Raw genomic sequence first — 14,080 nt, forward strand, 5'->3', positions numbered from 1 at the left:
CCCAGAACAAAAAATGGTCATGACATGATTTGGGTGGTCGTTGATCGATTCACTAAGAGTGCGCATTTCATAGCAGCCAAGGAGAAATGGTCTATGGAAAAGCTTGTGAATTCTTACGTGAAGGAAATTGTGAGGCTTCACGGTGTTCCGTTAACGATTGTATCAGATCGTGATATCCGTTTCACCTCGAGGTTTTGGAAAAGTCTACAAGAGGAAATGGGTACCAAGTTATGTTTAAGTACAGCTTACCATCCGCAGACTGATGGTCAGAGTGAAAGAACGATACAAACACTTGAAGATATGCTGAGATCATGTACCTTGGAATTCCTAGGTAATTGGGATGAACATTTACCATTGGTAAAATTTTCCTACAATAATAGTTTCCACTCGAGCATTAAGATGGCACCTTATCAAGCTTTGTATGGACAGAAGTGTCGTACGCCGTCTTGTTGGCTTGAGGCTGGGGAAAAGCAGTTTATGGGACCGGAGATGGTTCATCAAACTGTTGAAAAGTTGAAAATAATTAGGGAAAGAATGTTAGCAGCTCAGGATCGTCAAAAGAGCTATGCTGACAAAAAGCGAAGACCGATGACTTTTGAGGTTGGAGATTCGGTTTTTCTTAAAGTCTCGCCATGGAAGAGACTTATAAGATTTGGTAAAAGGGGAAAGTTGAGTCCAAGGTTTATTGGACCGTTTAAAGTTCTTCAGAGGGTTGGAAACCAAGCTTACAAGCTCGAATTACCCGAAGAACTGAATGGAATTCACAACACTTTTCATGTGTGTTATTTGAGGAAGTTCACGGGAGAAGTTCCCGATATAATTCCAATTTCTGAATTGAGAATTGATGAAAACAAAAGGTTGATTGAAGAACCAGAGGCAATTGTTGACCGAAAGACTAAGAAGTTGCGACGCAAAATGGTTGGGTTAGTGCTTGTCCGATGGAAACACACGAATGGGCCGAATCTCACCTGGGAGACGGAGAGTGACATGTTGAGTCGCTATCCGCATTTGTTTGTTGATGTGTGATTCTGGGGACGGAATCATTCTAAGGTGGAGAGAATTGTAACGCCTGTGTTTCCGGGCTTGCCATTTTTAGCAATGTAATGGTCTAGGTTAACCTTTGTAACCCGTTTTGAAATAATAAGATTGTATTATTTGAGTATTATGTGTTTTGTGCTTAATTGCTTAATTATGTGGTTTGATTAATTAAGAATAAAAATAAGCATCAAAATTTAAGTGTAAAATAAACTTAATATCTTTGAATAATGTTGTAGTAGTTGAAACGAGGTTTCCGAATATATATAGAACGCCCAAATCTGACTTCGTATGAGGAAGTTATGATTTATCGAAGTTTTGGCTTAGCGGTATGCAGCCTGAAATACTCGATTTGAGATCGAGCGGTTTTTAGCCGAAGCAATCTAAACGAGGATCGAAGGTCTCGTTGTTGGTATCGAAGCGATAAAAAGTTAGGCGAGAACGGACGTCAAACGAAGAAGTTATGAATTTATAACGAAGTTTTTCTGTCCCGGCCTATTAAAAATAAATAATAAAAATAAATTTAAAATTAGCCGACAGAGTCTAAACGAAAGTTGTAGAGCGTAGTCTCACCTTCGCGTGGATATAAAGAACGTCGAAAATGGAGTTCGTATGAAGAAGATATGAATTTCTGAAGTTTATTAAATAATTTGTATTTAAATTTAATTGGAAAATCCGGCATTATCCGAAGAGGAGTCATCGGACTCATCCGAAGTACGCCCCGCGTACACCGAGGTATGTCGACACTCGCACTTGAGCACTTCGGATACGTAAGCAGTGACGATTTCGAACCAGTACGCCCCGCGTACTCCGAGGCTCCAGCCTCCTATAAATAGGATCCGAAGGCACCCGACTCTTTTGCTATTTTTCTTTCTTCTCTCTCCCGTTTTGCATCGATTTGCGTGCCAGAAATACCCCGAAGCCCCGATATTATTCTCGTGCCCCGAAGCAAGTCTTGAGATCCCGAAGATCCCAAGAAGTGCGTTTCCCGAGCCGAAGCTCTGCCCGCGAGAAGTTTGATTTTTGTGAAGGTCTTCCAGATCTGCTGAGGATTACTACTTCTGCAAGTCGTAGTGCTGTCCGATCATCTTCTGATCAGGTGAGTGTATACTACCTTTCATAAACACGGTAATAATACAAGTATGGTTCGAGTGTATTAAGTATATTGTTGTTTATAGGTGTGAGTGTGTGGTTACTTTCTTCTAACGCATAATTATGAAGTATTTTATACAAAATACGTGTTATGTGTATATTTTGTGTTATATGTGTGAATGTATATTCACTCTCTTCTATCTCATGGATCTGATTTGTTTTCTATGAAATACGTGTTATGTGTGTGTGCCTCATCTGTTATGTGGAATATGTATTGATCAAAGCATGCTATATAGGTTTTTATCTATGTATAAAAATGTATATTTTTATCTACTAATATGTTGGGTAGAACATGGGTAGATAGTTGGTGTGTAATAAACAGATGAGAGGCCTCGTTGTTGTTTTGATTCAGTCATCTAGCGGAGTTTAGATGACGACCACAGACTTTTCTAGACAGTCTTGTGGAACATTAGCAGGATCGCCACCTGTAGGTGTTAATGAACTTGGGTGTTCATTCGCTGTACTCCATCCCCCTCATGGTTGCCTTATTTGACTTATATTGCTGAGGAACCCCTGAAGTATGTGTTGTCGCCCCGATGAAATATTCTTAGACTAGGTCCCTTATGTTAGTTGTCTAAGGGACGTAAAGTGAGAATAACGGGAATGGGTAATTGGGTTATTGTTGGTTGGTGGATATTAAATATAATTATTTATTGTGGGTTGAAAACCCTATATGCTCACCAGGCTCCCAAGCCTGACCCACTCAGTTTTATTTGTAATACAGGAAGTGGCGCGAGGGCATAAGATGGATGAACCATCAAGTTGTTTTGTTTACAAGTCTGTATATGTATATATTTGTTGAATGACTTGTAATGTGATCGTTTATGCTTATTGCTCTATATCGGAACATGACACCCCGAGTTTTGATTATAATGAAAATACATTTCTTTTATGAAATGCTTTGGTAAACATTGTTTTATCATGTTTTGCTTTTGGGAACAAATTCCGCAACTCTTTCAAATCAAAAGGATTTACTCTGAAATTATTTCAAAAGCATAAATGAAAATCGATCTTTTCTGGCCGAGATTTTGGGGTTGTCACACACTGTGTGGCGATAGTTGAGGTTCTTGATGATTTGAAGAAAGTTTCATGCATGTTAGTCTTATCTTCTTCTTTTTGTGTTGATTTTGTTGATATTTGAAATCGATCGGTTTAGATCCTTCGTTTATTGTTGTTTTCTTTGGAAATCGTTTGTGTTTTCCAGATCGTTTAGATCTGTTTACTTGTTAGAATCAAGTTACTATGTTTTGTCTGTTTCTCCTTGCATATTTTGGTGGAGATCATTCGATCCTTGAGGGTCTGTGGTTCATACTTGGAGAAAACTTATCATCTTCTGGTCTGCTCACCTAATCCCTGTGTTAAGGGTCAAAATAACTCTTTCAGGGAACGGACGTGTGTCTGAAATAACTCTGACAGGGAACAACCCTAAGGGAGGTGAGTGGTCATTATGAATTGCAAATCTTGCTTCAGATTGTTGTGAGCATTTTCTTGTTCCCTTCTCAACCTTTTTGTAGATTGGATGTGGGAGATCCTGATGTCTTGAGTACATCAGTTACATTTCTGTTTGCTTTTCTTGTTTACTCTATTTCTTTATTTGATCTATACTGACTGTCTTGGGCCCCAACATACGTGGTGACCATCTGGATGTCAGTATAGTGATTGTTTGTTATTATTCTTGATCACTTGAGCTCTATCTGTTATTTCTAGTTCTTTCCTGTTTTATGGCTGGTCCTAATAATCCTCCAGGAGGGAGTGGGAAGGATGATTCTATTAATTTTGATGATCCTCTCTATGTTCATCCTTTTGATAATGCCACTACGACTATTGTTACTGTTAAAGTAACTGGAAATGAAGACATTTGTATTTGGAGGAGTTCTATGTCTAGGGCCCTTAAGGCTAGAAACAAACTAGGGTTTGTAGATGGCACTTTTAAAAAGAGTTCAGTTGAACAAAAAGAAAGAGTTTAAGTGGGAAAGGGCTAATGCAGTTGTGTGTTCCTGGTTGTTGTCTTCAATTAGTGATTCAATTTATGCTAGTCATGCTTATTCTGATAATGCTCAAGAAATTTAGGACAACTTATTTGAAACCTATAATAAAGCAGATGGGTCTATAGTCTTTAATATTCATCAAAGAATTAATTCTTTAAAAGAAAATGGTATGTCTGTTTCTGATTACTTTAATAAACTGGACGCTTTATGGAAAGAATTTGATGGTTTAACCAGTCTTACAGAATGTACATGTGTGACAGCTGTTAAACTAAATGATCATTCTAAGCTAATGAAGCTTATGCAATTTCTTACTGGTCTTTATGAGACATATTACCAGGTTAAGAGTCATATATTACTTATGGATCCACTTCCTAGTGTTAAAACTACTTTTTCAATAATCTCTCGAGAAGAATCTCTTCAAAGGAATGGATCTCTTTGTAGTGACTCTCAACCTGTTTCCAAGAGTCAACCTAGTGCCTTTAATAGTAAATTCAATAATAAATTTTCTGGTAATAAAAGCAAGGGACAGGTTGTTCAGTGTAAGAATTGTGGCTTAAAAGGACATACTATTGAAAAATGTTATAACTAATTGGGCATCTCAAAGATTTTAAACCTAGAAGTGATACTAATCAAAACAATCAAGTTAAAAACTTCAATGTAAATTCATCTGTTATTGCTTCTGGATCATCTGAACCTGGAGAGTTTGAGTTTCACCAGCTTACTAAAGATCAGTATGCCAAGTTTCTTAGTCTAATTGATGAAAAACAGTGCAATGAGGAAGCATCTGTCAATGCTAATATGGCAGGTACTTGCTTGTTCAATGTTTGTAATTCAACTTTTAACAGGAATAAATGGATTGTTGATTCTGGTGCTAATCCACATATGATAGCATCAGAATCTCTTTTGTATGATACAGTGGATGTATCTAAACTCAATCTTCTTGTTAGCCATCCTAATGGGACTAGTGCTAAAATTGAAAAAATTGGAAACTTAAATATTTCAAATTCCTTAACTCTGTTTGATGTATTTGCTGTTCCTGAGTTTAATGTTAATATGTTATCAGTTCACAAAGTTTGTAAAGATAATAAGTATGAGGTTGTGTTTAATAAACATAGCTGTAAAATTCAGGATTTACACTCAAAGGAGATGGTGGGGAATGGTAGTGAATCTGGAGGTCTCTATTATGTTGATAGTGTACCTTCAGGTAATTCTTTTAGTTCTAATTCTACTGTGTGCTGTGTATCTAAGTTGACATGGCATAATAGACTTGGTCATCCATCTGATCAAGCTTTAAATTCCTTAAAGACTCATCTTAATTTTGGAAATGAGTCTTTACCACATTGTGATGTTTGTCACAAGGCAAACAAACAAGGAATTGTTTTCCAACTACTCAACATGTCACTTCTTGCTTAGGTGAACTTATTCATCTAGACTTGTGGGGTCCTTATAGGGTGGTCACTTCAGAAGGGTTTAAGTTATTTCTTACTATAGTCGATGATTTCACTAGGGCAACTTGGATTTATTTGCTGAAATCTAAAAGTGAAGTGTTTTCTTGTGTTACTGCATTCTTTAGTATTTTACTTAATCAATTTGATGTTAAAATAAAAAAGGGTAGGTCTGATAATGGTACTGAGTTTTTGAATCATAACATGAAGACTTTTTTTTGAAAGTAAAGGTGTTATTCATCAAACTTCTTGTGTTCACACACCTCAACAAAATGGGGTGGTTGAAAGAAAACATAGACATATATTAAATGTTGCTAGATCACTATTATTTCAGTCAGGGCTACCTATATGTTTTTAGGGTGATTCTGTTTTAACTTCAGTTTTCTTGATTAACAGAACTCCAACTTCAGTGTTAAATGGAGTCTCTCCTTATGAACTTGTTTATAAGTCTATTCCAAGATTTGATAAACTTTGTGTTTTTGGGTGTCTTTGTTTTGCAAAAAAATTAAATAATCTAGAAAAATTTCTGAACGTGCTGAAAAATGTGTTTTACTTGGTTATTCTTTGGAGCAAAAGGGTTATAAAGTTTTGAGTCTTGATTCAAATTTTGTTTTTGTTTCCAGGGATGTGAAATTTTATGAATATGTGGTTCCTTTCAAGCTTAAGTCCTCAAATGATGATAAATCTAATTTTTTTTATTAATCCAAGTGATCCATTTTCCTATGATGAGCCTATGTTGTCTAGTTCTCTTCAACAAAATAGTAGTTTAGGTGACTTAGCAGTAACCCTTCAATCTCATGGTGCTAGAGCAGTCCACGGTCTGGCTGTAACGACGTAAATTTCAAAACCAATTTTTCATTTTTCATCAACCAAATTCATATAAAACATTCCCAAATATTTCCAACTGCAGTTTTTAAGACATAACATATCCCAAGATCATAAAAATCAAACTCCCTCTCACTCTCTCTCTCTCGTGTGTACAAATCACGCCGACGCCTTCCCACGGTTCTTGCTAGTACCTGAAACACATAACACAACAACTGTAAGCATAAATGCTTAGTGAGTTCCCCAAAATATTGCATACAACACATACGCCACTCGAGGCTGTAATACAATCCTCCGGTCGATGTGTCTCAGTGGGACCCTCCAGTCCCGTAGCTCGTTGGACCCTCTAGTCCGGTCATAGCTCGTTGGACCCTCCGGTCCGGTCTATAACATCATACAACATACATATATCATATAGCACATAATCTCATACATAACACATAAGACCCTCTGGTCAACACATAATACCACTCTAGGTAACGTATAGTGAGAAGACTCACCTCAGGTGTCTCGGTAAGTCTTTGACTCGGTAGAAATGTGATCTAGCCTCCGCCTGATCACATAAAGTAAATACTCTCATAAATATAACTACACTCAAACCTTTCTTAACACCCTCGGAAGGGTAAAAGACCATTTTACCCCTCTCTTGGCTTAAAGGCCTCACTGTTGACCAAAACCTAAAAGTCAACAAAAGTCAACAGTCAAACTTTGACCCGACTCGTAGAGTGCACTTGGGCGACTCGGCGAGTCTACACGTGTCCACTGACTCTCTTAGTCCCTCTTGGCACGTCGAGTCCTTCCCCTTACTCGACGAGTTAGACCTGGCATGAATCGCGGGGCCACCCCGCATCAACTCGCCGAGTCTCAAGAACAACTCGGCGAGTTCCGCCTTGAACTCCAGTCACCTAACTCTCCCTGACTCACTGAGTTATTTCCCCAACTCGGCAGGTCTACTCACCGAGTGATTTACGGGAAACCCTCATCCTACTCACCGAGTCTGATCTTCGGACTCGACGATTTCATGCCATGCACAAACTCTACAGACCTCCTGAGGTCAGATCTGTTCCTTAAATTCATAGATCTGGCCTTCCCAAGCATGATAATCACGTAAAGTTCAAACCTTGACACTAATATAACATCTAAATGGTCTAACTTGGTGATTTAGCCCCAAAAATGACATCCCAAGCTCATGGCTCCCAAAATAACTCATAAAGCTCCAAGGGTTAAGGTCTCTGGACCTCTTTGGGTCCAGATCCAAAGCATAGACTCGAGAGGGGACCAATTGTTCCATTTATCCATCCTCTAAAGGGGTTAGAAAACTCTAACTCCAAGAATCAACACCAAAACTGAAGAGGGTCCGAACAAATACCTCAATATGATCTCTATGAACTCAGAAGACACCAAAATCGCACCTCCTTCAGCCTCCTCTTTCCTTGGTCATCTCCTTCTTGCAAATATACCAACAAAAGGATCAAGAATGGCCTCTCCTTCCTCACAAACTCTCTAGATCTCTTAGGGTTTCTCTCCGGGGTTTGGTAGCCGCAAATGACGGCACTAAGGGGCTTTAAATAGGTCCCAAACCCAGCAAATTAGGGGTTCATTAAACAGCATGGACTCGCCGAGTCCACTCATGAACTCGCCGAGTCCAGCTGTGAACCCGAATAAGAATCTGCGACCAAACTCGGCGAGTCTAAGCAGCTACTCGCCGAGTCCCCTCTCAACCCCCAAAAATAAAAGGAATAATTAGAATACCTGGGAATCTGGGTGTCACAATTCTCCCCCACTAGAATTTGACTTCGCCCTCGAAGTCTCACCCTGCAAACAACTCTGGATGCTACTCCCGCATCTCACGCTCCGGCTCCCAAGTCAACTCTGACCCTTTCCGATGCCGCCCATAGACGGTACCCATATCCGACCCTGAAATGTCATAAGCCCCCGGCTATCGGTAACGAATTTCGATACCAGCCCGACAACTCGCTCTCTCTTCTGGCTTTCTGGCCTCACGGCCTCAGCCTGGGCCCCACGAATAGCGTCCAATATCGGGGTCATCACTGTCAATCTCAAACAAACATCTCGCATCGGGGCGCCCTCCGCCCTACGGATCAGTGCATCGGCTACAACATTAGCCTTGCCCGGGTGGTACAGGATCTCACAATCGTAATCCTTGACCACATCCAACCACCTCCTCTGGCGCATATCCAGGTTGGGCTGACCCATCAAATACTTCAATCTCTTGTGGTCCGTGTATATCGTACACTGAACCCCATACAGATAATGTCACCAGATCTTAAGGGAGAACACTACCGCTCCCAATTCCAAATCATGAGTGGGATACCTCGACTCATGAGGCTTAAGCTGCCTCGATGCATATGCTATCACATGCCCCCTCTGCATAAGCACCGCTCCCAATCCGGATATCGATGCATCACAATATACCACAAAATCCTCCATCCCTTCCGGAAAGGCTAAAACTGGGGCTTCGCATAATTTCTGGCGAAGTGTCTCAAACGAGGTCTGCTGTTCCGGACCCCAAGAAAATGCAGCACCCTTCGGGGTCAACTTGGTGAGTGGCACGACGATCTTGGAGAAATCCTTAATAAATCCCCGATAATAGCCGGCCAAACCCAGAAAGCTCCTGATCTCGGTGGGTGATCTCGACACCTCCCACCTCATGATCCCCTCAATCTTGGCCGGATCGACCAATATCCCATTCTGGTTGACGAGATGCCCCAAAAACTAAACCTCTCGTAACCAGAACTCACATTTGGAGAACTTGGCATAAAGCCTCTCTGATCTCAAAACTCCAAGGATCTCTCTCAAATGCTCCTCGTGCTGCTCTCTGGATCTCGAATACACCAATATGTCGTCGATGAACACGATCACCGATCGATCCAACATCGGTCTACACACTCTATTCATGAGATCCATGAACGCCGCCGGTGCGTTGGTGAGTCCGAAAGGCATCACCACGAACTCGTAATGCCCATAACGAGTCCAGAATGCTGTCTTCTGGACGTCCTCATCTCACACCCTCACCTGATGGTACCCAGACCTCAAATCGATCTTGGAGAACCAAGATGCTCCCTGCAACTGATCGAACAAATTGTCGATCCTCGGCAATGGGTAACGGTTCTTGACCGTTAGCTTGTTCAACTCCCGGTAATCAATGCACATCTGGTGTGAACCATCCTTCTTCTTGACAAAAAGGATAGGCGCCCCCCATGGCGAACTGCTCGGCCGAATAAACCCCTTCCCCAGCAGCTCCTGGAGCTGCGAGGATAACTCCTGCATCTCTAAAGGCACAAGGCGATAAGGCACCTTGGCGATAGGCGCAACTCCCGGAACCAAATCGATACCGAACTCTACCTGCCTCTCCGGCGGCACATCCGACAACTCCTCGATAAACACATCCGGAAACTCACGCACTATCGGGACCTCATCAACTGACTTCGGTCTCTCTGAATCAACCCTCGCATCCATCACATATGCCACAAATCCCCTACAGCCCTGCTATAGACTCTGTCTCGCTCTGGCGGCCGAACAAAATGCTGACCCAACACGTGTACCCTCGCCATACACCGTAAGAACTCCCACACTAGGGTCTCGAATCGTCACTAATTGACGCTCGCAGTCTATCACAGCCCCGTATCGGCTCAACCAATCCATACCCACTATAACACACACATCCCCATCGCAATCGGAACCAAATCTATCGGAAACTCCACATCAAAGATCTCAAGGACACATCCTCGAATCACATCTGAAGCATACACTGCTCGCTCATCAGCTATGGAAACTCGCAGAGGTCGATCCAACGCCTCTCGACGGAGACTAATGTGCTGACTAAATGCTACGGAAATAAACGACCGACTCGCACCCGAGTCAAATAATACCAAAGCAGGCACATAACTCACAATAAAAGTACCTACACACATCATCATATAAGAATAATAACTCAACTTAAATAAAAGATGAATATAGAATACATACCAGCCACAACATCGGGCGCCGTGCGGACCTCCTCCGCAGTCAACTGGAATGCTCTCCCACGAGCCTTTGGGGCCTCGGCCTTCACCGGCCGAACCTCGGTAGCCCTAGAAGCAGGCGCATATCCCTGCACTAATCCCTGAAGTAGCTGAGGGCACTCAGCCTTGTGATGGCCGGTCTGGTTGCAATGAAAGCAAACCGAAAATCCCATGGGGCAATCCCTCGCGATATGCCCCTCCTTCCCGTACTTGTAGCATACTCCAGCCCTGCACGACCCCTCGTGACTCTTGCCGCACTTCCCACAAGTGCAACCCTTCGCGCCTCCAGATCTCGAATCAGCGGGTCTAGCCCGCTTGGCTGCCGGCTGAGACTAAGCCGGTCGCCGATCCGCCCTGTATGACTCGGCCTCCTCCCTGGCCCGAGTCTCCAACTCAATCTCCCTCTTCCGGGCATTTTCCTGGAGCTCAGCAAATGTCTAGTAAGCCGAGTTCGCCACGAAATCCCGAATATCTCTCCTCAGAACACTCAGATAACAGCTCATACGAGCCTGCTCAGAAGACACTTGCTCAGGGAAAACATCGCCCTCTCATGAAACTTCTTGGAGATCACTGCCACAAAATCAGTACCCTGCTTGAGGGTCAAGAACTCCTGAATCAACCGTTCCCTCTCCACCGGGGGAACATACTCGTCTCTGAACATTGCGGTGAACTTCTCCCAGGTCACCTCAGAAATCTCTGCCAAAGTGAAGTTCGTCGTCACGAACGTCCACCAATCCTTCTCTCCCAAGCGGAGCTGGTTCAGAGCGAACCGTACCCTCAAGTGCTCTGGACAAGAACACGTATAGAAACATCCCTCGATGTCAGAGATCCATCTCATCGCGGAAATCGGGTCCTGAGTCCCGTCGAACTTTGGTGGCTTCGTGTTGCTGAACTCCCGGAACAACAACGTGTCACCTCCCTGAGGTCTGGCAGCAGCAACAACAGCAGTAGCTGCAGCTGCCGCAGCCTCAGTCAGTGCTGCATACCGCTCATCAAAGGTCTCAATCAATGTGGTCTTGATGTCTCCAAACATCTCAGGAATCTCAGCCCGGATAGCAGCAACCACCTCCTCATGAATCAATCGACGAGTCTCCTCGTCGCTGACACCACTGCTCTCAGGTGTGTGTCGAGTCCCAACCATGATGCCTCTGAAATACAACAATAAATATCAGAGACTCGATCGAGCATACTCATACTCGATGGCACAACCCTACTCATCCTCCGTTGTCCAAAAGATTCTTGCTTGGAATGCCCACTGATCCGGTGTCTTCAGTAGTACGGGCCCAATACTACTAACCACACCGCATCAGCATTCACTCCAAGTCCTCCTCCTTGGATCCTGGATTACAAGTACTATACTCTCATTTTGCATTGGCTACCCTCCAAAAGACCTCTAATGAGCTCCTAACTGCTATCTCTTCGCTCTCAAAGCATCTCAGCAACAGAAATCTCCTAGGCTAAGGCATCACAAATCAGGCCACACTGGTCCTAATATGAATACCTAGCCTACGCTAGCATGCATAATGTAACATAGCATATCTCATAACACATAATGTATGGGTACTTTTGGGGATTCACCGTTCGGGCGCTGGCTGATCGTACACACGGCTCTGCTCTGTTTGTCTCAAAACTCTTTTTACTCTTTTTCAAAAAATTTACTTCATTATCAAAAATTTTCCTCAAATCCTCAGTTTGAGTTCAGATATGCCCGAAGATGCATCCGAATCCCTCAAACCAAGGCTCTGATTCCAACTTGTAACGACGTAAATTTCAAAACCAATTTTTCATTTTTCATCAACCAAATTCATATAAAACATTCCCAAATATTTCCAACTAAAGTTTTTAAGACATAACATATCCCAAGATCATAAAAATCAAACTCTCTCTCTCTCTCTCTCTCTCTCGTGTGTACGAATCACGTCGGCGCCTTCCCACGGTTCTCGCTAGTACCTGAAACACATAACACAACAACTGTAAGCATAAATGCTTAGTGAGTTCCCCAAAATACCGCATAGAACACATAAAGGCTGTAATACGACCCTCCGGTCGATGTGTCTCAGCGGGACCCTCCATTCCCATAGCTCGTTGGACCCTCTGGTCCGGTCATAGCTCGTTGGACCCTCCGGTATGGTCTATAACATCATACAACGTACATATATCACATACCACATAATTGATGGGTTTTGGTCATAAGACATCCTATGTGCTCATACAAACCCTAAAGCTTGGATTTAGGTTTCTCTATTGTACATACTTTGAATCCAAGACTTTGAACCCTAATTCTAGCATATGAAAATCAGAATTCACATGTAATTAGGTTTAAGAACATACCTTGATTGTTATATAGCAATAACAATCCAATTCCTCCTTGAATTGACCTTGGAAAGCTGAGAGTCACAAGTGTCACTCCTCTAATGGATTACAAACACCATAAGCAAGTGGAGAAGGTATAAAGAGAGAGGAGAGAGGTTAGAATTCGTCCTTAGGACCTCTTGGGAAGGGTTGGCCGAATTCCTAAGCCCTAGGGGTTTTATATAGGTGTAAAGATTAGGGTTTTAGTCCTTATCCTTATCTAGTTGCTTGCCCACCAAGCAACCATAAGATAAGTCTTAGAAACCCTTATCCTAGTGAAATTCTAAGGGATTTACACCTCAAATTCGTTCACCATATATATAAGATAATCCTTACCTTATTTTGTAACTATCACATAATTACAATTTAGCCCCTCTAGTTTAATTAATTACACTTGATCACAAAATTAATTCTTAATTAATTATTGACCAATATTAATTAAACAAATATGATTTCTCCTTTAATATATTATCCTTATAACATATTAATAAATCATAATAACCTCTCTCTCTTTATTTATTTCTCCAATCAAGTTGCTTTGGTGAAGGCAACCCAAAAGGACCATGCACCATCGGGTCAAGTACATACCAAAATAGTTATGGACTTAGACACTAATCCAACAGTCTCCCACTTGGATAAGTCTAACAACTATTCTGCGTATGACTTCGGATCCCGATCTGCAATCGTAGCTTTCCAAAGCCGCTGTCAACTCTGATCCTATCAGATACGCGTGTCCTTAGATAAGGGATCATATATTCCTTCATTCTAGATATCATATGAGATATGATTTCAAATCATTCTCTTTGTACTACTTCTCGATTTCTGATTTATGACGACCGACTAATTGAACAAATCAAATTAGCCCTAGCCCGGCCGAGCATTTACGTTTGTCATCACTAAACCATCGAGGGGCCCAAAGATATCGCTTTTATCCTACTTTGGATAAAAGGAACGGATAAACTTTGATACAATGTTTGCTTGTACTCACGCACCGAATCACACACAACAATATGTTTTATAACACCAAGTTACTGGTGCGTTTACATATTATCAATGTGCAACCGATTTGCAAGATACAACTCACACATCTCGGTTTCAAGAATATAAGATGTTATGGTCTCACCAATCACTCATGATACAATCCATGGAGTGATCCAAGTGAGCGTGGGTTTAATCCAATGCTCAAATCACATTCATAAGCACTCATGAACGTTGCAGCAAACATTTGCTTATGTCTAATACTCTTTTAGACAATCCA

The 14,080-nt window shown here is 41.9% G+C and overlaps 1 protein-coding gene across 1 annotated transcript; it reads left to right on the plus strand.

Moving 5' to 3' along the window:
- The first annotated feature begins 4,344 nt into the window (after positions 1–4,344).
- LOC145050041 (uncharacterized) lies at positions 4,345–5,588 on the plus strand. Its single transcript, XM_078998360.1, has 2 exons — positions 4,345–4,684; positions 4,780–5,588. Exons 1-2 carry the CDS (start codon positions 4,345–4,347, stop codon positions 5,586–5,588), a joined length of 1,149 nt encoding a protein of 382 aa, XP_078854486.1.
- The last annotated feature ends 8,492 nt before the right edge of the window (positions 5,589–14,080 follow it).

This window comes from Lactuca serriola, chromosome 5 (assembly GCF_051521515.1).
Source record: "Lactuca serriola cultivar US96UC23 chromosome 5, Lser_US96UC23_V15, whole genome shotgun sequence".
NCBI lineage: Eukaryota > Viridiplantae > Streptophyta > Magnoliopsida > Asterales > Asteraceae > Lactuca > Lactuca serriola.